Genomic DNA, 27,254 nt, shown 5'->3' with positions numbered 1-27,254 from the left:
AAGAACTGTAAAACAGGTCTTAATGTATAACTCTCAACAAGTAGCCTTTGTTTTTGGCTAGTGGAGGAGCAGGTTATACAACTAACGTCCTCTCAGTCTGTTGTATTTTGCTAATAGCTGTGGAATCACCTTTTGTTTTACATTGGCACTTTCTATCGTACTTGGCTACAGGCAGGGAAAAGCTTTTATTAATAACACTTTGCCCTGGAATTCCCATAACAGTTAAAGCTACTTCCTCATGCCCACCTTCATTATTAACTTGTTCCCTACGTTTATGTCTTTTTAGCCTTATGTCTTATGAGCTCAACTGTCTAACCCTGAGGTATACCTTGTAAACTGAGCACCTGACTCTCCCACTGTCAGGTGCAGCTCAGCTGATTAGCAGATCACCCACAGTGGGCAGCATGTGTTTCTATTGGTGGTTCAGATCCACACATGCCTTCATACATATAACAAAATTTGTTCAGCCCCTGGATGGAAACAATGAGGCCACTGAGAAGGGTGAAAGAAGTCTATTCTATAGCCTTAGTGGAGAGCCACATGGCTTTTTTGCTCATGCAGTAGAGGCTGAGGACTTTAGCCCCTAAGGTCCTAGGTTCAATCCCAGCTGTTGATGACCAGGGTGTGACAGCTTTACACTTGTTTGTACAGTGCCTAGCACCATGAACTCTGATACCAGCATGGAGCCTGGAAGTGCTACCACAAAACATGGATAATAGCAGTTGTCCCTTTCAGCCACAGATCTCGTGCCCTGTCACAGGGGCATAATTACTATTATTGTGTTTGACTGGTGGAGAAACAATGGTACTCAGAGGGTCTGTTACTTTCACAAGTATGGGGGGGCAAGGCTGGGCATAGGGTCGAGGCCTCCAACCCTGAGACCATGCTGCACCCCTTTACCTTTCACTGTGGATGGGAGTGAGGTTTGGGGCAGGTGGTGGGGATTTGGGCGGGAGGAGAACATGAACTAAACTTCAAGAAACTCAAGTTTCTGACACTTTTCTGTGGTTCCTCTTACTTTGTTATCAATTTAGATGTGCTGCCTTAGAGTAGGTGTCTTTTTAATAAGTTTGTAAACCTTTGAGTGACTTTTTGGTTGACATGCACCTTTTTTACTCAGCTCACATGTTCCCTTCCCTCAGGAAGACCAGTCAGAGACGGGTAGCAAGTGGTGCTGCTATGCAAAAGAGAAAGGAGAGAGCGCAATGGAGTTACAGATGGCAGTAGAGAGCAGGCCAGAAAGCAAGAGAGAAAAAGGGTGTTAGGGATGTGAAAGAAGGCTAGAAAGCAGTTTTTGGTATAGCTATATTGGCCAACTGCCCTAGGGGGGGATATATGGCCATTTCTACACAGACCACTTCCTTCAGAAGTGTCATGCTAATATACGGAGCGAAGTATGCTAATGAGGCATGGATGCAAATTCCCCACACCTCATTAGCATAACGTCACGTGATTTGGAGTCTGGAAGACCGTTCTTCCGGATTCCAAAATGCTGTGTAGAAGCGCAGCCCTGGGGAGGCTTCCGGAAGGAAGTCCTGCTTCCGGAGGCCCCTTCTTCCTGAGAATTTTCGGGAAGAAGGGGCTTCTGGAAGGAGGACTTCCTTCTAGAACCACCCCCCCGGGGACACGCTTCTACATGGCATTTTGGAGTCCGGAAGAACAGTCTTCCGGACTCCAAATCACATGATGTTATGCTAATGAGGTGTGGGGAATTTGCATCCGCGCCTCATTAGCATCTTTCACTCTGTGTATTAGCATGCCACTTCCAAAGGAAGTGGCCTGTGTAGAAATGGCCTATTGGAGCAAGCCAGGGAGCGTGTGGGTGGGCTCAGTGGTATTCCAGCATATCCAGTGACAAGCTCAAGATGATCTCTAAAGACAACAAGAAGTCCTGTGGCACCTTATAGACTAACAGATATTTTGAAGCATGAGCTTTCGTGGGGATCTCTGTGACCGAGCCTGTCTCAAATCCCTCCATCTTTACAACTTTATGAAAGTGTTTCTCCTGTTCAGCTGCTATCCCAGCAAATACTGATGTAACACTAAGGCTAAGTCTACACTGCATACCATTTGCAGCGGTACCTAGGGAATATATAGCTACGTGCTGCAGAGAGAAGCAGGCTGTAGTGTGTAGCCATGTGTGTCAGAGAAAGGCTTTGGTAGCAAGGAAAGGCTCTGACAGCAGGGATCTCCCAGAGCCCTTCCCTGCTGCCTCCTTCTTGCCAGAGCTTTTCCCCATTGCTGGCATCTTTCTTTGCGATGAGCAAGGGCTCTGGGGGCAGGTTGGTAGCAGGACATGACACTTCCACAAATAGGAGTGTTGGAGGAGGCAGTGCTTGCATATGTAATGAGCTGTGTAGGGTAAATATACAAAGGTTTTGGCATGTCTTCGCTCATCTAAGTGTCAGTATCTGTACACCTGTGATACACATGCTAGGGAGGCATGCAGTGTACGTACTCTACACACTGACGCAACAGTCAGAAAAACTGGCTAGAACACCCTGGGGTCCAGCTTACTCTAGAGGTTAATGCTACTGATGGAAAGTACTAGGACCAAGGTTATAGCAGTTAGAAGCAGCTGCAAACTCTCTCTGCTGGGGAGAAGTAGTTGCTCCAAAAGGTGGTGCTGGCCAAAAAGTGAAGCAAACACTGAAGTTCCTACAGTGTCCTCAGGGAAAACTATAGCACCCACATCATGAAGTCAGGTGATATTGGAAACAGTACCTGCCCTCTACTCAGTGAATCCCCCTTCTGGTTCAGAAAACTTAGCTGCAACTTGGCTTATTTTATTTCTCTGCCTTCTGATAGTGTGTATATCTGGTAAGACTGTAGTCTATTGCCAGTTTAATTATATTGTTTTCCTCAAATGTTTGGGTAAGAACTGACAATAAATCCTGCATGTAAGTGAAAAGTCATGTAGCATAAAGCTTCCACAATTCATAAAGATGTCAGAACAACAATTTCGGAGTCAACATTTGCAGATGGCTAAGAATTGTCTTCAATACAATAAAAAGCATGATGTTTAATCTGCCATAGTTCCCTCTTCTGTTACAATAAACAATCACTACACTTCTAATGCATTATATTCTACTTACTCCAGACTGCCAAATAACATTCACTTCCCAGTCAGGCAGCCTGCTAGGGCAAAGGATGATGCTAGCCTGGGATTCTGGAGCTACTGGTTCAACTCTCTTCTCCTCTACAGATTTGTTGTGTGACTTTAGACCAGTTGCTTAGTCTCAGGTTCCCCAAAGGTATTTAGGCTCCTAACCTCTTTTGATTTTAGTGGAAATACCCTTAGGAACCTGGGTCCTAGTATCTCTTAGCCTCAGTTTCCCATCTGTAAAGTGCTAGTACTTTCTATCTTACAGGGATGTGCTGAGGCTAAATGCATTACTATAGTCAAGTATGCAGACAGTACGATAATGGCTGCTGTAGTACCACAGAGCAGTGGTTCTCAACCAGGGTTACCTGTGGAGGTATTAGATATCTTCTGGCATGTACATCAGCTCCTGTAGATAAGTCACCTAGTTTTACAATAGGGTGCTTAAAAAGCACTAGCGAAGTCAACGCAAACTTAAATTTCATACAATTGACTGTTTATACACTAAAATGTAAGGACAATATTTATAGCTCAAAGTATTTTATATTATATGGTTAAATGAGAAAGTAAGCAATTTTCAGCAACAGTGTGCTGGGACACATCTATATTCCTATGTCTGACTTTGTGAGCAAGGAGTTTTTAAGTGAGGTGAAACTTGAAGGTAGGTAAGAAAAATCAGACTCCTGCAAGGGGTACAGTACTCTGGAAAGGCTGAGAACCATGCTGCAGATGGATATAAGTCTGCCCTCAACTGAGCCCAGGACACTAAAGTGAGAGGAAAGTTAATGGCAGTATGGCTACTGATTTGCTAAGGGAAATGTGCAAAAACTGTAATTCAAATTCATTTACATATAACAGAGAGGTTTTAAAAGACAATAGGTGACATCAAAAATCAAATCAAATAGTTTTCCTTTTCTGCAAGTGGCACTAATACATTATGGAACAAAAATGGCTGTAAGGCAGGCTGTGAAGCCCAGGGGTTTTTGTTTCCTGCAGGTAGTATACCTTTCCATTTCTAGCAGTTCACTGTCAATGAGAGCTTCAACAAGCTGCTGGTGGAAGGCAGAGCTTGGCTACAAAAAAGAACTACACATTGCTTTTTTGTGGAATCTGCACCTTTGTTCTTGGCTTAGATTTTTCTCAAGCAAAAGTAACTAATGCTAGGTTCAATGTATCTGGTATGACAGTGGGAAAAACCTTATTTAAAATCTTGTCACTTCATTGATCGTTACCTGTGGTATAACTCCAAAGGCCTTTCTCCACTGCTGCACACTGATTGTGTTCCAAGAGACTCCATCAATTTGCATATCTCCTTCTGTATTCAGCAGCCTTAAAAAGGCAAAGAGCAAAGTGCTTTTCCCTGACCCAGTTCTGCCCAAAAGACCCACCTGCAATGTTAAAATAATTCAGAGTGAATGGAGAAGCCTTGCTTATGGCTCATGCATGAACTACAAAGCAAGGTAGCCCCAGAATTGAAGAACAAACCCACACAGAACTTAGTAGGCTCCTATGTGAATTACCATTGTTTCTGGGAAAAGTAAAGGACCACAGCAGAGATATGACACACTGGGCCAGATTCTGTTCTGACTTTTGCGTAACCTCATTAGCTACCCAAAAGGAAAATCTGCCCCTCTGCCCTTAGCCAAAGAGCATGAGTTTGCTCCTCTGTTACCCTTATTTATTCCCTATTCTCCCCACAGCTCTTCTCCTTCTGTTCTGTCTAGGATCCCCCTTCAGAAAAGATCTGAAAATTCAAAGAAATGAACATAAGCATGCATCGTATTTCAGCAATGTTGTTAAGGTGGCTCTCACATGGGGGTAGCTTGACTGACATTCATGACTTTGCTCCTCAATGATATTGGTGTCAGTGACATCAGACTCTGATGCTATGTTACTGTGGCAGTGCCTGGTCTGCTTTCTCCATAACTTAGCAGGGCTGATAAAATACTGTAGATAACATAACATCCATTTAACAAGGAACTTTGATCCTACAGGAAGGGCCACACCACTGAGACCCTAATTTTCTTATAATCAGGTGCACATCGTTCTGTGCATTATGCCACCACAGAAGGCCCCGTTACTTCCTAAAAACAGTGGTAGCTGTTTAAATAGTTTGCATAGTGGAACTGAAGATTGCCTCTTCTTATCCATTATACTTAAAATTGGCAATACCTGTGGGAACAGTTGGCAAATATTGACACACAAATGGCTTTTATTGTAGCATATTTTCTCACAGCTAATGCTGTGCAGCTGAGCCTGGGCTGCTTTGGTAGAGGGGAACACACTTTTGGAAGTGAAGTGGTTGACATATCCTGTTGGCCCTCCCTGTAATGTGACCAACACAGCATCAAACCTGAGCCTAAGAGAGGAGGGAGGGCTAGTCAACTGCTGCTACCATTGAGCTGAAAAGTACTGTCAATGCTTGGCCTCTCTTCAGAGATTCCCGCCTCTCACACTTGTTTTTGTTATCCTCCATAAGAATCATTCTGATTTAGCTGCAAGCTGAAATTATAGTGATGTGCTTAAAGTTCATTCTGCTTCTGGAGCCATTATCAGTTCCAGCAAAGGGAAAGCCTCTAAAACTTCTCTGGCAAAACTGCTTGGAAAGGAATCCTTGTTCTATCTGCAAGGCAGCTTTTTCCTATTTCTCTACTACACATATAAAATCTTTCTTTCTCCTTATCCTTTAGCATTAATCAATTTTCCAGCTGGTAAGGGATTATGATTCAGAGGATGACACTAAAAGAAGTCAGACACCTGAGTTCCAATCTTCAGCTCCCCAATGTGCCCAGGTGGTGTAAATCAATGTACAGTAATTCCATGGAAGCCAATGGCTCTATAGCAGCTTAAAGAGATCTGTCTCACTGGCCATGTCTACACTAGCCAAAAACTTTGAAATGGCCATGCAAATGGCCATTTCAAAGTTTACTAAGGAAGCGCTGAAATACATATTCAGCACTTCATTAGCATGCGGGCGGCCACAGCACTTGGAAATTGAGGCAGCTCACCGCTGGGCAGCTCGTCCAGACAAGGCTTCTTTTCGAAAGGACCCCGGCTACTTCGAACTCCCCTTGTTCCTATAAGCAGATGGGAATAAGGGGACTTCGAAGTAGCCGGGGGCCTTTCGAAAAGGAGCTCCATCTGGACGAGCCGCGCAGCGGCGAGCCGTGTCAATTTCGAAGTGCCGTGGCCTTCGCCTTTGGCTAGTGTAGACTCGGCCACTGTGTGGCCTTGGAAACATCACTTAACCATTCTGTTTCCTCAACCATGAAACATGGTTGAAACTGTCTGTATCTTCCTCATTAGGGCCTTGATTCAGGACAGGGCTTAAATCTATCATTATTGGACTTCAATGGAACTTTCTTGAAAAGGGATGCTTTCCTGAATCTAGGCTTAATAGTCTGTGAAGGTGAGCTGAATGTTTGTATCACCTTTTCAGGACACCAGTATGCTTTATACATCTGATGAGAGGTTCAGTGCTTACATTCCTCTGAGTGCTTGGGCTAGTGATGCATTATCCTTGGCATGCCATACTGTATTCTTCTGCGCCCTGTTAGGTTTGGGTCAGTCTGCCCCCAAAAATCTCTTATTAGCAAACTTCCCCCCACACGCAGAAGAGCACAAATAGAGAAAACAGCTAAATGTGAGTGCAGGAATAGAACTTGGTGAATTATTAGGTAAATATGTAATCAATGCTCTCTACTTTCATGCCCCCCCCAAAAAAGTCCTTTTCATACTTCACTGAGCTGTAACTACTTGCAGGATTTCTAGCAGCTCTGAGCTGTTTTGTCCCTTCATTCCGCTACCTGTTTCTAATAATATCACAGCTGCATTCTTAGTAAGAACAAAGGGAAAACCTCATTCCTTTTTAGTGATTTAGATAACTACCCTGTGTCGGTGCAGTTATTTCATGTTTTTATCCATTAGAAATCTATTAGTCAGCTAACCCTTCAGTAATTCTGTTGTCTCATTGATGGGATTTTGGAGGATAAACTTAATCAAAGTTCAAAAAAGACAAAACAATATCTCACCCTCTGTCCAGGACTTATTGAAAAGGAAATGTTTTCTAACACAGCAGCTCCTCCATCAACATACTTGGCTGTGAGATCCATGACAGTCATTTGACCTCCAGATGGCCAGGGCTTCTCCTCCTTTGCATGCTTGTTTTCAATTACGAGGACCCCTGTAAGTTTGTCATTCTTTGGTGGCTTAGTATTTTTTGTTTCCTCTGTTGGCATGTCAATGAATTTTAATATTCGGCTTACAGACCGCATCTGGGAACAACAGCAACAAAAATTCAGCACTGAAGTTGTTCTGAATACCTCAGCCAAGCAGTAATTCCCATTACAAAACTTACTTTTCTGTAGTAGGGAATCCTGTGAATTAATGTTTAAAGCAATGGGACTTTTTGTGGAGAACCCTGGATCCTGCTCCTGATTATGTTAGTAACAGTTGGTAAATTTCATGACATGCCCATGTCTCAGTTACCTAAGCTATGGGTAAAGTAATGCTTTGTACCTTTTCTAGAGTATTTTGAGAATCCTAGATGAGCCTCAACATATTAGAAGAGAGTATAATTACTGACACAGTATTGGAGTCCTAAACTCTTGCCTCTCCTGCAGGGGGAGTCCTGTCCTGAGTGATTCTCCTTGACTAATGCTGGCTCACCTAACAATGAGACACCTTTTCCTACAGAATAAATTTTAAACTGCCACAACTCTAACATCAAGTACAGCAGAAAGTTCATAAGACATTCACATTTATTAAAAATTTCTGCCTGAGAAACTGTCCATACCTTTGTACAACTGTGCAGTGTATAAAGTCGGTGGGAAGTTTTATGGCACTTAATTTTATGCCTGCAGCTGTCCATACTAAGATGAGGATAACCAAAACTCATGGTTCAGGGAGCTTAGACCAGGCTGAATTATGCTGGCTGTCAGTGTCTTGTTGAGATAGCACTCCTTCCTGCTTCAAAATCCAGTCTTCAGTTTAATAATAAATAAATCTTCAGTCCTTATGGTCGCAAAGAATACCTTCATAATGTTACCTGATGGAGGGGTATTTACCTAAATCAGCAAGCCGCTTGAAACACTAACTGACAGACCTACAACCAATCCTTAATCAGGATGCCATACTCCAGAAGGCCCTAGGTGACAGGCCTGTTCTCTCCTACAGACAACCTCCCAAACTTATGAGGATTCTCACCCACAACCACAGTCTATACCACAGGAACACCAGTCCTGGAACTTTTCCTTGCAACAAAGCCCGTTGCCAGCTTTGTCCACATATCTATTCTGGAGATACCATCACTGGACCTAACCAGGTTATTCACAGAATCACGGGCACATTCTCATGTTCCTCAACTAACATCATATATACTATCATGTGCCAACAACGCCCAGATACTTTATATATTGGACAGACTTCAAACTCTCTTAAACAAGTAATTAACGGGCACAAAACAGACATAAAAACACTTCTAATCCACAAACCAGTCAGCCAGCATTTTAATGGAGCAGGCCATTCTGTTGGTGACTTGAAGGTGTGTGTCTTACTGAAGAGGAATTTTCACACTATTTTGGAAAGACAGGCTGCTGAACTGTCTTTTATATTCAAATTCGACACATTAACATGTGGTTTGAACCAGGATGGGAATTTTTTAGGTCATTATAGGGGCTCTTTTACATACTTGGCTTTATCTAATTCTTGACACCTCACCCCTTCTGCCCCTCTACTATCTGATTTGCTCACCTTGATAATATTTTTCTGATTTGTCAACTTTGATTACTATGTTTGGTTCTCTGTGCCTTAAATATTGAGTCTGTTCTGGTATGGCTATGATCTGAAGAAGTGGGTCTGTCCCACGAAAGCTAATCACCTAATAAATTATTTGGTTAGTCTTTAAAGTGCTACTGGACTGCTTTCTCTCTGTTACTGTTATGGCTAACTCTCTGTTACCTCTGACAAATGTTCTTAAGAAGGTCTGAACACTGAAAACTACTGGCAGTGATTTATACATCGCTCTTGTGATCTATTTCACTGCTGGTCAAAGCATGACAGGAGCTGGATGACGATATCTAAAAGATTTGCAAAAAACGTGAGTGGCTTTTCATTTTGTTGCCACAAATGGGGCAGAATTTGGAAGCGACTCACCATTAAAATCCTCCACGTGACCTTGACTTCAGGAAGAACTATTGCTATGTGCTTTACACTGCTGTTTGTTAGAAGCTTTACAGCCCAAAGGTGGATATTGGAACTGGATTCGTTACACTGATACAGAGAATCTCATGTTCTTACTCCACTGCAGTCTTCCTTTCAAAGTTCACAAGCAGTTCTAATACTTCAGTTGTTATCCAAATATTTACTTAATATAACTTATTATGTTATAGCAGTTACTGCTAATGCCTGGTGTATTAAATTGAGAATTCCAGCTTATATTATAATTTGGGAGTGGGTTAGTTGCTTGTAATTTTCTCACATTCATTTTGAGACTGAAATAATCCAAGTGACTTCAGCTCAAAGGTGTCTCTTTTTTTAAGCTTTGAATCAAATATGTTCAGTCATTTCTGCGTATACCTGACAATAATATGTTCCTTATAGAGTCAGTGCTGAAGTGTCATGCTTTGATTAAATGAAAATTAAGCTAGAAATATCAGCCTTGGCTATTTTGTTTATATGTCACCAAGGGTCAAAATACTACCCAAATTTAAAGGAGGTCTGTTCAGTCACTTTATTTTATGTGTATTTAAAGTTGGCATTTTACTCTTGCATGATTAAGATATGGTGCATTTTTAAATGTATTATGCCACTGTTAAAGGTACCTGAAGCAAAATAAGTAAGCTCTAGACAACTATTGATCTCCAGGTGGAAGAGTTTAGATGCTTTGAGGATGACACAAGTCATAGAGCTTCACATCAGGGAATACCCCATACAATGAGTGAAGCACTCCTGTATTGACATTTTTGGTAGGGTCAGGTGTTTGGAAGCCCAAGGGTTCAGCATAAAGAGATCATGAAAATTGAGCTCCGGATCGTAGTTTAAACACAACTATTACCATGTGACATAAAAGGGAGAATAGAAAAAAACTGATTCTTTACCAAAATATTTCATATCTTCATAATTTTGTGTCTGCCCCATTTTTTCAGAAGTATTCTGGGTCTTCCTCAGCCAGGGAATCCCCCTTTTCTCTTACCCACAGCTGGCACTGTTAGGCATCAGTGGACTCTCCTGCACTCCTTTCTATAGGAGCAGACTCCATAAGCCAGGTCATGTCATCATTGAACAGGTTACCCCTTCATCTGGACAGAGGGGTAGCCAGGCCAGATTTGAGTGGCACTAAAACCATACAGCTGGAATGATGCTCCAAATTGCAATAGCAGCAGCCATGCTGATTTTATTATGGGACTACTGTTTAAAAGTGGCTGGTCATGTATTCTCCCTTCCGCCCTCACCTCCATAGCCCATTTTGGGCTTGTCTACACTATCACCTTCCTTCGAAGGAAGGATGGTAATTAGGGTGTTGGGAGTTTACTAAGGAAGTGCTGTGGTGCATAGGCAGCACTTCATTAAGCAAATTCCAGCCCCCGCCGCAACTTCGAAGTACTGGCACACGTCTAGCCGTGGCTCACCCGCCAGTACTACGAAGTGCTGGGGCAACTTCAAAGTCCCTTTACACCTTGGCTAGACACGCGCCAGTACTTTGAACTTGCCATGGCGGGGAATTTACTTAAACAAGTGCTGCCTATGCATGGCAGCACTTCATTAATAAACTCCCAACAACCTAATTACCATCCTTCCTTCGAAGGAAGGTGGTAATGTAGACAAGCCCTTTGTGAAAGTGCAAAGCCCTTAGGAAGGGATTTCTTTCCCAAAAATGGGCACCCCTATAGTATTCCCAGACACGAGATTACTATGAAAGAAATTTTAAGGGTGATAAATGTATTAAGCCATCCTCTTAAACCATCATTATACAACAAGATATGCCATGTATCAGCTTGATACTGTTGGTAAGCATTCTGAACACACACACACACACACACATCATGCAAGGGCAAATTACTGCTACATGTCACAGGCTGAAAAGACTTCATAGCCTGCTTCTTGTTAACAACTGATTGTTGGAGAATTGAAATAGATATGAACCTATTGTTTCCCCACTTCTGGATGTTTCAGTATGAATGACGCGTAAGTTTGGTATATCTTGTTCCTGTTATACTTAATTAATTTTGGAGTTAGGCAAATTATATTTTCTATGAAAGCACCATCGGTATAAACTAATTTTCTAACTCTCACAGCGGCAAAAACTTTTGAAAAATGAAGTACTAGTAGTATTGTAACAATTGCCAAGATTTGCTATTTATTCTTAAAAGTAAATGAGCTGAAATAATCTAAAAGTCTCACAAAGGAGAAGGACTCCTTTACAATCTTAATAAAAACACAGTTTGCAGGTTTCAACAGTATCTCTGCAAAAGAGGAACAGAGAAGTGTAAAGCATAGGCATGACATTCTTTTTAAAAAAAAAAATTGGTCAAAGACTTACTGTTCTCCATCATTGCCAGAAACCAACAAAACATACCATCCTTGTAAATGATACTATCTGTCACTACTGGCCAAAATCTACATAAGTATAATATAATAAATGTGAATTCATCTGGGAAGAGAGCCAAAAAATGACCTGAAAATAATGGAAAGCCTTGGTAACTTAGGGCCAGATCTACAAAGCTACTTAGACACTTCACTCATAATTTTAGGCATCATTGGAATCCACAAAACCTCTTCTTGGCTGCTGCCTAACCCTGTAAACACCTAAACTCAGCACCACAGTTTTCAGAGTACAAGTTCCTTAGTCAACTATGTTTCTGCCTCTGAGCATGCACACTGTTATTTCATAGAATCAGAGGGTTGGAAGAGACTTCAGGAGGTCATCAAGTCCATCTCCCTGCTCAAAGCAGGGCCAATCCCAACTAAATCATCCCAGCGAGGGCTTTGTCAAGCTGGGACTTACCTCTCTAGGTAACCTTTCCAGAGCTTCACTACCCTCCTGGTGAAATAGTTTTTCCTAATATCCGACCTAGACCTCTCCCACTGCAACCTGAGACCATTGTTCCTCCCTCTGTCATCTGTCACCACTGAAAATGGACTCTTTCCATCCTGTTTGTAATCTCCCTCCAGGTAGTTGAAGGCTGCTTTCAAGTCCTCTACCCCGCCCCCAACACCACGCACTCTTCTCTTGGGTAGACTAATAAACCTAAATTCCTCAGCCTCTTCTCATAAGTCATGTTCTCCAGCCCCCTAATCAATTATGTTGCCTTCCGCTGGACTCTCTCCAATGCATCCACATCCTGTTTGTAATGGGGGCCCAGAACTGGACACAATTGTACAGATGTGGCCTCACCAGTGTTGAATAAAGGGAAACAATAATTTCCCTCCATCTGCTGGCAGTGCTCCTACTAATGCAGCCAAATATGACATTAGCCTCCTTAGCTACAAGGATACATTACTGACTCATGTCCAACTTCTCACCCACTGTAATGCACAAGTCCTCTAGGCAGTATCTCCTGCCTAACTCCTGGAGCTATCCGTAAGCCTTGGGAAGATAGGTGGAGGAATACCCAAGCCAGCAGATGAGCACAGAGGTAGCTTAGCGCCACACAAAATGTCTGGGTGCAGAGCCTAGTAGTTAAGATAACTCAGCCTGGGAGAACACCAGTTCATATCTCTGCTCTGTCTGATTAGCAGAAGACATTTTAACAATGGTCTCCTGCTTCTCAAATGAGTATTCTAGCCACGGTTTTTCTGGCCCAACTGATAGTTATTTGGTTAGCATTAAAACAGCAACAGGAGCCACTGAAGGAGATTCATGTCAAAGTATCCCAGAGCCCAATGGGTATGCATTCACCTGACAAGTGAAAGAGACGACTCCTAGTCTATATGTGTGCTACAGCAATCTTTCCACAGACGTTACTGTTGGAAGATATCTTCTGACAAAACTTCTGTTGACAGATCATGGCCACACACAAAAGCAGATTGCTCCGTTGATCCACTATGTTGACATAGAGTGCCCGGGCTATCTGGCCGCTCTGTTGACAGAACAGCCAACTGGAAGCACACCAAACAGGGCTGCCCAGTGATCTGGACTCTCTGTCTGTCAACAGAGGACCCCTGGAGTGCCCACATGGCTTTTTTGTCCACAGATTCTGTTGAGAAAGGTGTTCTGCTCATGGGGGAGAGGGTGAAGCCTGTTGTCAAAAGTGCTGAGTTCTGTGGATAGTATGTCAACAGAACTCATATTTAGTGTGGATGCTCCGTGAGTATTGTCAACAAAACCCCAACTCTCTAGTATAGATGTAGCTCTAGAAAGGGGTTCCTGTCTGTGGATCACCGGCAAAGATGGTTGCCTCTTGATTTAGGCTCTGAACTCTGAGAGGGAGATTGATTTACCACACACCCCTCTTGTCAGTAACTACCACATGCAAGCTTAGGAAGCTCCTTGCCTAGCATGCTGGCTTCTTTGGGTGGCATTCCCAAGAGCCTCTTTCTCACCATGCATTATATAGGGAACCTAGGCACCTAACACAGGCTTTGTGCATCACACTGCTGTTCCTCTGCTTTTCTAGGCATCCAGAAGCTAGGCATTTCAGTACTTAAGCACTGCAACTGCTAACTAGCTTAAGAGACCAATGTCTATGTTTGGGGTACTCCTAATGGTTCCCGCTGAAGTGAGTGGAATTTATATGACTAAACAGCAGAAATTCACATTGAGAAAGAGTTTGGAACAAAGGACATGTAGATGTTTAAGTAACGCAAAAAGGCAAAGGGAGTTAGCGAGCTCTGAAGATGAATATCCAAACCTTGTATGCCTTAACAGTGGAAGGCAAATTTAACTCACCTATTGCACAGACCTAGTTTATGTTATGCCCCTCCCATACCCTGCCAAGCTTTGTCATCTTGCCATTTATTCTAAGTCCAAGTCAACTATGTCACTTGTCCAAGGTACTGGAGAGTATCATCATTAATCCAAATGTGTCTGACATCTGTAAGGCATCATCTACCTAAACTAAAGAATTTACCTAGAGATCATCATAACCTCTAACCTTCATCTAACATTTTTACCTTCCAGTTTAAGAACATGAGGAAAAGCAGTGATTTCATGTCCACTTGTCTTACACCAAACTTTGGCTGGAACCAGTTGCTTAATTTATCACCAATTTTGACTACACTGAAGAAGACTTCATACATTGTTTTTATAATTACAATTATTTTTTCTAGAGCTCCAAAAATTTTGCTATTTTTATAATGCTTTATTCCAAACAGAATCAAGTATTTTTGAGATATTAGTTAGTTTCTTTGTTCCAGCAGCTTTGCGTGCACTAATATGCTTGTGAAGGGCATGGAGCTGCTCAGTAATTATTTAGGATACTGCTCTGTAATACCTTCTGGATACTATATCGGATGTAATTATTGGGCTAATTAGTCTATGGATACCTTTGGTTAATGGGATACTTACTGTATCTATATGTTAGTATCTGTTGGGGAATGCCCCAGGAGCTAAGGACTATCACAGACCTCACAACTTTCCTCTCCATGTGCAGCTACGTTTCTTATAACCTTTTGTCCTCCAGTATCGGAGGGGTAGCTGTGTTAGTCTGGATCTGTAACAGCAACGAAGGGTCCTGTGGCACCTTATAGACTAACAGAAAAGTTTTGAGCATGAGCTTTCGTGAGCACAGACTCACTGCGCATCTGAAGAAGTGAGTCTCTGCTCATGAAAGCTCATGCTCAAAACTTTTCTGTTAGTCTATAAGGTGCCACAGGACCCTTCGTTGCTGTCCTCCAGTAGAAACTCATTTCAACAAAACAAAACGCAGTCAAGTAGCACTTTAAAGTCTAGCACAATAGTTTATTAGGTGAGCTTTTGTGGGACAGACCCACTTCTTCAGACCATAGCCGGAGTCTGTTCTGGTCTGGCTATGGTCTGAAGAAGTAGGTCTGTCCCACAAAAGCTCACCTAATAAACTATTTTGCTAGTCTTTAAACTGCTACTTGACTGCTTTTTGTTTTGATAGTGTATAGACTAGCACGGCTTCCTCTGTTACTATTCATTTCAACAAGTACGTTTGTAACAAAAGAACCCTACTACTGGAAGAGGTTCTACTCCACCCCACACACTACACCACCCTTGGAGTAGATAACAGAGCAAACATGTGACTTATGTAGTCATATTGCTTTGTGCTCTGCTGGAACGTGCCCAGATACAACATTGATGACCATGGTACAGAAACTTATATAGAACAAAATAAAACAGAATAAGCAGGAAGATGGAACAATGGCTCCAAATAAAAATCTTGTTGGTAAACACTTAAAGGGCAATAAGAGAGACAGCCTAAGCTATTATCTGTGGCAAACCTTCTTCCCTGAGGCCAGCCAAGTTATAAAACTTTGCCAATTCTGGGAGTGAACAGATGAAAGGGACAACAGAAAAGAATTTAGAAGACTCTTCCTGATTGGAGGCCAGATGGTTGTCAGGATGCTGTTTGTGGGGAACATGCTAACACCCATGAACACCTGTTTCGGTGGCCTGAAGCAGGTAGCTGTTCTAAACTTCCAGACAATGGCAAACCTCTGGTAAGAGAGAGCTACGTGTAGGCCTTTTTTGTTTTTTAAAAAGTCTTTTTTGTCTGATATTATGCTCTGTTCCAAATAATTAAACTCCACTTCGTTGTTTGCGAAAGTTGGTCACTGAATTTACCATTGATCATGCCTCCCAAAGAAAAATATTGCCAAGGTTGAAGCCAATCAGATCTGCTGTGGAAGAGGGCCTGGTCTAAGAGTGAGAGAATCCTAAAATGCCACTCTGAAAGAGGTGAAGGCATGGGGAGGGGGTTTAGAGACCCAGAAAAGGGGATATGCACTCTGCGAACCAAAGGAAAGTACAGAATTGCAGCTAGTGCTATAACAAAGGCAAGTGCTCCAGATTCATTTACTGGAATGAAAAACCCAAGAGACTTAATAGTAACATTCTAAAATCTACTTTATGTTTTAAAGAAAGGCCTCTGCATAACATCTTCTGGGTCCCAGACACGTTGGACAGTCTCTTTTTCTCTACATTTGTCAACCAAAGTTATTTCTTCAACAGAAAAAAGTTAATTAATTGAGTTTAACAATAATCACTGATCATTTATAGGTCTTTTCTTTAAAATGACACCACAGTAATTTAGACTGATACTGAAAGATATAATTCAATTTAACCTGCCAGCCTGAGACAGACAGACAGAGACAGAATTTGCAAATCTGAGAAAAAGATGTCAATCTGGTGCACGTAATTGAGCTCTTTGGAACTTACTGTAAGTGTGATAAGAAGGAATCAATCTATAGTAGTTTACCTCAAGGAAATAAGCCACCGTAACTACTAAGGAGATAATGGCCATAAAATGCTATTGTTACATATGAATATAAAATCTGCTAGAAAGCCTTCTGGCCAAAGAGCTTTGCCTAAAGACACATAATTTCATCTTTCTGCCTGAGACACTTACTGGAAGATTTATCAGCTACAACATATGTGCAGTTATTTTACAGAATTTAATATTTTAGAATATTCAGACTATGGCTTGGCTGGTTCTATGAGTTGCATTATGATGTAAACCTGTGAGCATTGGTGTATAAATAGTAATAACATTTTACAAAAATAGTTATTCTTCCTTGTCATCCAGGAGCTCCACCTCAATCATTATGAGTGACCAAATGTGTGTAAGAGCAGGCTCCTTGTCTGTTATCCTAGTCATCAACTTACCTGCTGTTTTTTGGATTTCTAAACTTTAGCTTCAGAAACACACAGTACATTTAATTCTTAGTGCTAAAAATGTTCAGGGCATAACATGCTATTTTTAGTCTTGCCTGATTGTTTTTAATTGAGATTTTAATAATGTTTACACTTTAATTTAACTTGTCTCTCTGAACCTCTCCTTAATGTCAGAATTAATTAGTACATGTCTGTCCTGTCAAGTCACAGAAAATGGAAAGACTAACTGATAAAAGAATTAATCTCTGAATGCCTGTAGTCTTTCCTTCTAGAAAGAGGGATGATACCCAGCCCAAAGCAGAAATGCATGGTATTCATTTGTGATGTTGCAATGTATCATCTCCTGGAAAACATGCTGGCTGAGGTCATCTGAAGTATGACCAGGAAACACAAGGGAACATTGATTCAACAGCTTAATGCTATGCAGAAAAAAACTATTGATCATCAGACAGGGTGTGGATGAGTAGGGCACAATCATTTTTCTCAGATTTCATACCTTGTGCTGGCCTTATATCCTGTGGGCACCCATAGTTTAGTTGCTAAGGTTTCCAGTATGTGTCTGGAACCAGAGGTAATGCTCTGAATTCCAGGAATGGAATGTTTCATACTAGTTAATACTGAAATTTGGACTGAAGTGTGCTTTTTCTTATAGAGATTTGTAAAGGGAAAATATTAAGTTTGACATAAAGTCACTGACTGTCACCTTTAATAGTGCCGCCACTTATTGCTTGCACTGGCATCTTGATGCATATGTAGGATGCATCTTAGTACATACGTTCTTAGAAATCCGCTTCTATATGGGATTCTTCTTTGGTACTTTGCTGTAACATCCATCCTGTGTTTCCCTCTATGCCACTTAACATGGGGGAGCAAACTGCGTGTGTTCTTTCAAGCTTTCCTTATATCTGCATTCCTGGTTGACCAATATAAAACTTGCTGTGCTGTTTTACTTATTGCAGTGCATAAATGTATGTTTATATCAGAGGGGTAGCCATGTTAGTCTGTATCTGCAAAAACAAAGAGAGGTCCTGTGGCCCCTTATAAACTAACAAATTTTTTGGAGCTTAAGCTTTCATGGGCAAAGACCCAGTTCATCAGATGTTTATGCTCCAATAAATCTGTACATGTGTTTTGGGATTTTAGCAAATATCAGTAGTATTTAGGTTAGGTCACCAGTCTACACTGCCAAAGTTTTTGTGTCACCTCTTGGGACAGTTCATGAATTTACTGCAAATAACCTTGCACTTAACTCCAAAGTTTATCTTAAAGAACTATCATGTGGCCGCTGGTTAATGAAAGTGTTGACTTGACAGTCCTAGTAAATGAAACTGCCTGTTTGTTCCAGAGGAGCAGCAGGGCAAGAGTCTACCCTGCTGTGTTAGGGGACGGGGAAATTTGCTTTGTGAATAACAGGTCTATTTCTTTCTCTGGGTCCCATGAATCTCTGGGCAGCTGTTGGTCTGCCACTTAGTGCAAAGCACGATGGTGAGCTTATGAGTTGTGAATTGGAACTCAGACACACCAAACATCCATCAAATGGTGAGTAACTTTTGAGTCCAGACCAGCTCAGTAAATGGTCTATAGCTCACTAGCAATATGCTAATAAGTGCTGATGCAATATTTTGAAGAATGAGGCTTCCTTCCTAGAAAGACTTTTATTAAATTAGGGTCCAGCCTTTTGGTGTTTAAAAGGCAGGGTCTTCTACTTTCTGCATACTTGGCAAAATCTTTTTATTCAGGGTATGTCTATACTATGAAATAAGGTTGAATTTATCAAAGTCAAATTTGTAACACTGGATTTTACAAAGTCAAAATTGAGAGTCTGCACCTGCCCACATAGTTGACTGTGTGTTCCCACTAATCAACAATGTTCAACTTGCAGCAGTGCCCTATCCCACAGTTCCTTCAGCCCCCTTGCATTCTGTTTTTTTTTTTTTTGCTGCTGCATTATGGGGAAAAAGCTTCCTGCAAGTGGTTGTGGGAAGATGACATCACACTCCCACACTGCTTTGCTCTCAAAACAAACAACCATTTTGCAGAAGTCTCTTTCCCCGATGAGATATTGTTTCAGTCGTCTGCTTCATGGACCTTTTAACCAAATGTGCCCTGATAGCACTCACCATCATCTTCCCAGACTGCACTGCCCTCATTCCCCTCCCTTTGAAGCCAAAGGGTCAATTTTCAGAAGAGAATTAGGAAAAGTGGAGAATCCCAGAGGGCCTTGGTGTCCAGTGGTTAGCATCACTCAGAGGAAGAAAAAAAGGGGAGACAGAGTGCCTCGCTTTCTAATGCTTAGTCTCACTCTCCGGATTGTAAATCACTCCTCCCCTTTCCCTGTTCTGACTGTGCCACGCTAAGAGGACCTCACTGGTCACCTGGAGAAAGAACACCTATTTGTGCAATGAACACGAAACCACAGAGAATGTGCAGCTTCACCGAGCCACACACTTTGGGAAGCAGGGTTTGGGGGATAGCCCATAATTCTGCATTGGCCAGAGCCAGACCCCCAATCCTATGGAGCCAACGGGTGCAAGGGGATTGTGAATCTTCCAATAGCATGGTGTAGGCACCAAGCCATAAGGGCCAACCCACAATTTTGCATTGGCCAGGGCTGGCCCCCCCAATTCCATGGAGCCATGGAGAACCGGGGGTGGGGGGCGAGTCACAAGGTTCCCGTTAGCATGATGCAGTCACCAGGCTAGCCAGCCCCCCAAAATCTTTGTCACAGGGGAGAGACTTCCCTGGCCACAGCCAGACAGATGCCAAAAATCTTTGTCGCAGAGGGAGACTTCCCCCAGTGACAGCCAGCCCCAAAATCTTTCCCACCTTTGAAGCCTTCACCACACACAGCCAGGCCATGCTGCTGTCCAGAAGCATGGACTGCACAGCACTGCAGGCACATGTTTTTATTTGGTGTGGGGCTAGCCATTTGGTGTGGTTGGGTGGGGAATAGACACCATACTGCATGGAACTTGTAAGGGAGGGGAGCTGCCCTCTGTAAAATGTAACCAGCAGAAAATAAGTTTCTTGGCCTCTAATACAAGCATAACCCCTCCCCTCACAGAAGTATGACCCCCACAGCCAAGTTGCCACATGCTGTGTTGGGGCAGGAACAAGCCCGCAAGAAAAAATGAGTCCCTTGCTCTCCTGATGGCTGCATGCTGGAGCGCTGTAAAGTAGCTACATGTGATTACCACACTGATCATAAACAAATGAATTCTAAATGACGGCTTTCTGTATCCTACTTCCTACTTATCTGGAGTGCTGACATGAAAGGACACCCAGAGGGGCATTGTGGGTCATTTCTGGGGCTAATAAAATTAATTTTAACCCTGGTTAATCTACACTGTTTTAGCTTGATACTGCATGCTTGATTTTTCGAATAACTTCATTGAGAAGTCAGCATTACAGCCTCTTAGAATCAACTTATTGACTGCTGGGCTGTAGACAGATGCCACAGAGGCTTAAATTCAACTTTGTCTCCTAGTGTAGACCAGGCATCAGTCTCTTCAAACACACTCTGCAATTAAATGTGCCACAGTTCTTAGATCTCCCTTTTTTTCATCGATCTCTCTCTTTTTTTCCCCCTATAGCATCATTACAGATGTGGGAAGCAGTTCAGTGTCATCATTTATTCTTGTCCATAGCTTATTCATCCATTAAGTCCAAGCTGGACTTGTCCCTGCATATGAGGTCCTGCCACCTAGCCAGTAGTCAGCCTCTAGGTCCGACAAATTTTGTCTGTGTTTGAATTATTTTCTATAGCACCTCTTTTGCCTTCTGCACTGCCTCACCATTGTAACCTGTGTTATAAGCAGCCGAGCTGCTAAAAACTAGTGGGTCAAGTACAATAAAAGCATTGGGGGGAAAGTATACAAGAAGGTTTTACTGGATGACTGGCTAAAGGCAACGTTTGTACCAATCCTGAAGAAAGGAGATCTTGCTAATGTGACTAATTACAGAGATATATGCTAATTTTAACAATGGGGCCTAGAGAAAAGATGCAAAAAGGTGAATAGAATAAAGCCAGCTTCAGAGAAAGTTGTAGATGAGAAACTGTGCTGCTCTAGGCAAGGCCAAAGCTGCACTGATCATATACCTACACCCTGACAGGTGATTGAGGTGATGGAGAGAGTAGCAAAAGGGGATTAAAGGTTTTTGCTGTTTTCAGTAACGTCTCAAAAATATTTGATTCTGTTTGGAATAAAGCATTATAAAAATAGAAAAATTATATGGAGCTCTAGAAAAAATAATTGTAATTATAAAAACAATGTATGAAGTCTTCTTCAATGTAGTCAAAATTGGTGATAAATTAAGCTACTGGTTCCAGCCAAAGTTTGGTGTAAAACAAGTGGACACAAACTCATTGCTTTTCATCATGTTCTTAAACTGGAAGGTAAAAATGTTAGATGAAGGTTTAGAGGTTATGATGATCTCTAGGTAAATTCTTTAGTTTAGGTAGATGATGCCTTACAGATGTCAGACACATTTGGATTAATGATGATACTCTCCAGTACCTTGGACAAGTGACATAGTTGACTTGGACTTAGAATAAATGGCAAGATGACAAAGCTTGGCAGGGTATGGGAGGGGCATAACATAAACTAGGTCTGTGCAATAGGTGAGTTAAATTTGCCTTCCCCTGTTAAGGCATACAAGGTTTGGATATTAAGGGTTGTGATATACGCAAAAATCTTTAGCAGTGAGGTGAAGTAGGTATTAATATCTCCCTTGTGGGGTGTTTTAATATCTCCTTATGGAAGTGACCTTGGCATGTAGTAGTAAAGGCACGACAATTTATTGTTATATACCCAAAGGAATTGCCATTTTCCAGTTCATGCACTCATGTTTCATGGTACACATAAGTGAAGGATGAGGTTGTAAAGTATTAAAACGTTCCTCTGGAACTAGCTCAGGCCCTATTTGCAAAGGCAGCACTCAGAGGAAAACAGATCTTCTGTTTCCTCAGAGGAAAAAAGCAAAAATCAGCTCAATTAAAAATATAATCGGAGTGGCTGGTGAGATAAGAAAAAGAGCCAAAACCCAGTAAAAAAAGATACAAAGAGAAAGAGAAACCTAATTAACTGATATTAATAAATGAAAAAATAGAAGGCTATTAGGATGACCAAATGAAAAGTAGCAAAGCAAATAAAGCCTGGTTATAGTCTCAAAATACTTTCAAAAACCATTATGGGCATTTGCAGCTGAAGTCAAGCAAGATCACCTGGAACTTACAATCTTTTATTGGGATGACTGGGGAAACACCCTCATGACAAATATTAAAAATCTACTCTGACACTCTCAGATTGACTCATCTTAGATGTTAGTGTTGCTGAAGGATTAAAGGAGATAGGTATGGTGCTTCTTGTGTGCTGAAGCCTATACTATCACAATAAAATTGCTAAATAATCTGCATAATGGTGAGGAAGTCCCATAGTTTCCTATGTAGTACTAGGAACATTAATGGGAGAGGTAATGTTATGAACTACTTCAGGAATCTTATTCAGAAAAATGAAGATAAAGTTGATGAATGACAGATTCTTCACTTCGGCTTGTCAATTTGAAGGGAAAAAAAGATTGCTATAGAGCAGGGGTCAGCCACCCCTGGTACAGGTGTCAAGAGTGGCACATGAACCAATTTTCATTAACATGCAATGCAGGAGCTCAGCCCCTTCTGTGCTCCCGCATGAAGCCAGGAACTTGCTCAAAGCCTTGCTGCCTGTGGATTAACAAAAGACTATCTAATGATACCTAAATTAACAAAAGACCAGCTAATGATACCACCCACCACCTAAATGGTAAAGCTCTGCAGCTTAATTTATTTATTAATGGAGCTGTTGTAAGTATGACTTTAGTGACTTTGAAAAGTATCGCCAGCACTCAGATGGCGCATAGAGGTCACAAGGTCAAATTTCAGCACTCCACTCCACCTCAGAAAGGTTGCTGACCCCTGATATAGACCAAAATAGGATGCACCAGTGTAACAGAAAGGGAAGCTTGGAATTCAGAGAGCAAACCGCTTCACCTTGTTATAGGTCTGTCTTAGCTTCCAGTGCAGCCTAGGTTTACCTTCTGTAGCTCTCAAAATTTCTGTGAAATTCTTTCAGATTAGATTTGCTCAAATTTTTCAACAAAATGTGTTGCATAAGAATGGTCATACTGGGTCAAATTTATTTAGCCCAATATCCTGGCCAGTACCAGATAATTCAGAAAAAGTGAACAGACCAGGGTAATTTTGAATAATTCATTCATCAGTTGTCCAGTCTTAGAGTCAAGTAGCTGGAGGTGTAGGGACACTTGGGGGTTGCATCCCTGACACTTTGACTAGAGCCATTGATGAACTTATCCTCCGTGAGCTTGTCCAGTTTTTTTAACTCAGTTAAGCTTTAGGCATTCACAACATCCCCTGGCAATAAGTTCCACAGGTTACTAAAAATTCAGTTTTTCACTTGAGGAGGGAACAATTTAAACCTGTGATCTACTGCCTCAACCTGGTCTTGGGTCCCAGGTGAAACTGGAGTGTGTACTGCAAGAGTGCTTTGCTGAGAAACATCAATTCAGCCATTAACTATCCTGAGATTTAAAGCAGCAAATAAATTTCTGCCAAGGATATAAGTGCCTTTATGGACAACGTAGAACTCTGCAGTTACACAGCAATCACCAAAAGTCACCATTGTTGAGAGGCAGCCACATACCGGAATTTGGTTTTTCAAATAGCACACCAAGGCCGTCTCTATGCTACGAAAATAACTTCGAAGTTGCTTACTTTGAAATAAGCAACTTCGAAGTAGAGTGTCTACACACACCCTACCTGGAAGTTAAACTTTGAAGTAGGGCTCTACTCCATTTCCAGGAATAGTCAAAGTAAGGGAAAAATGTGTGTAAACTCCCTGCTGTCTACTTCGATGTAGTGCCCAATCTCGAAGTTCACTTCGAATTTAGTTCCTAGTGTAGACTCACACCAAGTGAAGTTTGGGGTCAGTAGGAGGCACATCTTTAAAGTAATGCAAATAGATGGAATCAGGTAGTATACATATTGATGAGCCAGTGTCTAACATTAGCTGAATAGTATGTGGTTTGCTTGAAGATGCGGCAGAAACCTTTACAGTACATATTATCTGTTCTGGAATAAAATAAAAATCTGATTTTGTCCACGCTCGGCACAGTAACATCTGGTACTGTTACTGCATGCATGATTGTAACTGTGGCATACCTTAGCAAAAGGTCCAATCTTTTTGCAGTGATTGCACTGAGCTACTTTTGCAGGACTCCTGGTATAACTAGTGAGGTGTTGTGGGGATCCACAGTGAAAGCATATTTTTGCTGTGCTTTGAATTTGCTGATTCTATGGTTTTTCATTAGCTTTCTCCTTGTAAATGTTTGTCTCCAGTGACAGTGGACTTTTCTGCAAAGGAGTCACAGCCTGGACTGGGCCTCCTGTACCCATGCTCATTATTTTGGCTCCTGCCATCGCTGACTCAATCTGGGTAGCAATGGTTATTGCTTTTTGAAGTGTAAGCTGTGGTTCTAGAAGCAAGCTTTCTCTTCTCAGAGAAGCAATATACTTATTTTAGTTTCCCCTGGTTTCTGCTCACACTGGGAAAATCTGTAATGATCAGCTACTACATTCACTTTTGGCACAAAAAAGTTCTTTAATGAAATGAGTGCACTCTCATATTTATCATCTGCAAGGAGCAAAATGTAAAATATACACTGCCCTTCTGCTCCAAGGCAGTGGATTAGTACAGCATGTTTTCTGACTTCAGAAATCCCCATATCACTGATTGCAAGCAGGTAAGTCTCAAACATCTGAATCCAGGTAGTAAAAGCATTTGGAGGCTCACCTGGGTTTTGCAGAAATGGTGTAGTTGAGTTGAGAGGCAGAAGAACCATACTCATTGCCAAAAGGTTGTATCATGCAAGCAAGGTACTAACAAACTTTATTTACAAAAGTGGAAGCTCTTTACAAAGCTGCTGCATCATTCTGTAGCTCTCACTAAACCCTGACTAATCTCCTCCGTTTCCTGTTCTTCCAGACTCCCAGCAGACAGTGCACTAAGTTCTAGTAATTGCAAGCAGTATTACATCTAAAATATCACACATGAGCTGTGTCTACACATGCACGCTACTTCGAAGTAGCGGCACGAACATCGAAATAGCGCCCATCGCAGCTACACGCGTCGGGCGCTATTTTGAAGTTAACTTCGACGTTAGGCGACGAGACGTCGAAGTCGCTAACCTCATGAGGGGATCGGAATAGCGCCCTACTTCGACGTTCAACGTCGAAGTAGGGACCGTGTAGACGATCCGCGTCCCGCAACGTCGAAATTGTGGGGTCCTCCATGGCAGCCATCACCTGGGGGGTTGAGAGACGCTGTCTCTCCAGCCCGTGCGGGGCTCTATGGTCACCGCGTGCAGCAGCCCTTAGCCCAGGGCTTCTGGCTGCTGCTGCTGCAGCGGGGGATTCATGCTGCATGCACAGGGTCTGCAACTCGTTGTCGGCTCTGTGGATCTTGTGCTGTTTAGTGCAAGTGTGTCTGGGAGGGGCCCTTTAAGGGAGCGGCTGGCTGTTGAGTCCGCCCTCTGACCCTGTCTGCAGCTGTGCCTGGCACCCTTATTTCGATGTGTGCTACTGTGGCGTGTAGACGTTCCCTCGCTGCGCCTATTTCGACGTGGTGCTGCGCAACGTCGATGTTGAACATCGACGTTGCCAGCCCTGGAGGACGTGTAGACGTTATTCATTGAAATAGCCTATTTCGATGTCGCCACATCAAAATAGGCTACTTCGATGTAGGCTTCACGTGTAGACGTAGCCATGGTGAGTGAGGGATGGGATGTGAGCCCTGCTACCACTTCACACCATGTCCCCAGCTAATCCCGCAGGCCACCCTGGGCCTTGTCTGCAGGGCTGTTGAGGCAGTCGCCGCAAGGGTCTACCAAAACACAGGGTCTGGGGTGGCCATCCCAAACCATCCTATGGACATGACAGCTCTGGGAGGAAGATAACACAAAGTTTAGCACATGTCTAAACGTGTCTTTATAGACCCTGGCAATGAGACTGTAAGCTTTCTGGGGCCCAGATATTTCACCAGCTAATTTCATAACCCCTAACAGAGAAGGGACCTGATACCTGTGTGGAGGCTGTAAATAATACAGAGAATTAAGACTATAAAGACAGATCACTATATGCAGTACAATGTAAGATTCCCTTGAGACTGTGGTGATATTATCCCTTATCTGCTAGCAGCAAGAAAGCAAGAGAATGTGTACTTCAAAAATAATTCTGACCTTGAGATCTACTAGCCTGAATGATAATCATGAGCAGCAGGTGAAGCTGTTTGGGGAAGCTTCACAGCCAGTGGCTCCACCCTGTCCTCACTTGCTCAACTCTTCTCTTCCTTTGCCCTCTTTGCTCATTTCTTCCAGCCTTATCCCTGAACGTAAATGTTGCAAACAATTGCAAGAAACACTCATCTATAGTTTTTTTCTAATGAAAACGGATCATTTTTTTCATTGCATGTCATTTTATGAAGACTGGACATGCAGAAATGGGGACTGGACAGGCAGAAGGTATCCAATTAAAAGCACTAAAACTGGAAATAAAAAAAAGTCAGTCATAGGTGGTTGGGGGGTTTTTTTTGGTTTGTTTTTGTCTTTTTAAAATACCCTGAAGTTTGTCAGAGATTTAGTTGCAAAAATTTTGTAGAAAGGGCAAGACAGCAGCAGTCCTATTGAATGCAACATAAAATATTATGGAATACGTGATACAGCTCTTCTCTGCTTTATATTTTCTTAATCAGTATTTCTAAGCTGATTTTATATTTTAAATGTACTCTTAATCCTTCATAAAGTAATCATTCCGGATTACTACATATTTAATGTACTGAAACAAAGACACAATTTTAATTTGACTAGTCGGAGCAGTTTAGTGTGATCATAACAAAGCTCATTGCTTTTAGAAAAAGAAAACACTAATTTCTTTTGTGTGATCTCCATAACAATAGATGTGTTAATGAAATTTCACCATATATTTCTGTTAAAAATGTTTCCAAAGATTTTAGGCATAACAAAGGCTTTCATGTCTTACAAAGTACTGATTTAGGTAGAGGGTTCTCTGAAAACTTGTTCATCAAATAGTAGTCAGAAATAAAGAAAGGGAAACTCATAAGTCCATCTATTTGGAAGAAAAGAGATGTTGCCCCTAACAGGGCTCTCTTCAACTGGGGAATGGAAAGACGAAGATTAGAGCAGAGATAGACAGAAAGAACAGGAAGATTTTGCAAGCAAGTTTTTGTACTATAGTAATTAAAATGTGTATTTTAGATAAGGGTGGTCTATTGAAGAATTTATTTA

The 27,254-nt window shown here is 41.9% G+C and overlaps 1 protein-coding gene across 1 annotated transcript in view; it reads right to left on the bottom strand.

The window, feature by feature from the left end:
• Positions 1–27,254, bottom strand: part of CFTR (CF transmembrane conductance regulator) — a 164,300-nt gene that overhangs the window by 23,907 nt on the left and 113,139 nt on the right. The window contains exons 22-23 of the mRNA XM_075005183.1: positions 7,135–7,377; positions 4,336–4,491 (exon numbers count right to left, since the gene is read on the bottom strand). Of these exons, the coding sequence (XP_074861284.1) occupies positions 4,336–4,491; positions 7,135–7,377 (399 nt within the window). The remainder of the gene's footprint in view (positions 1–4,335; positions 4,492–7,134; positions 7,378–27,254) is intronic.

The sequence above is a fragment of the Carettochelys insculpta genome, chromosome 1 (assembly GCF_033958435.1).
Source record: "Carettochelys insculpta isolate YL-2023 chromosome 1, ASM3395843v1, whole genome shotgun sequence".
NCBI classification, from domain to species: domain Eukaryota; kingdom Metazoa; phylum Chordata; order Testudines; family Carettochelyidae; genus Carettochelys; species Carettochelys insculpta.
Note: the sequence above shows the minus strand (reverse complement) of the source record. Positions and strands in the feature narration are given on the sequence as shown.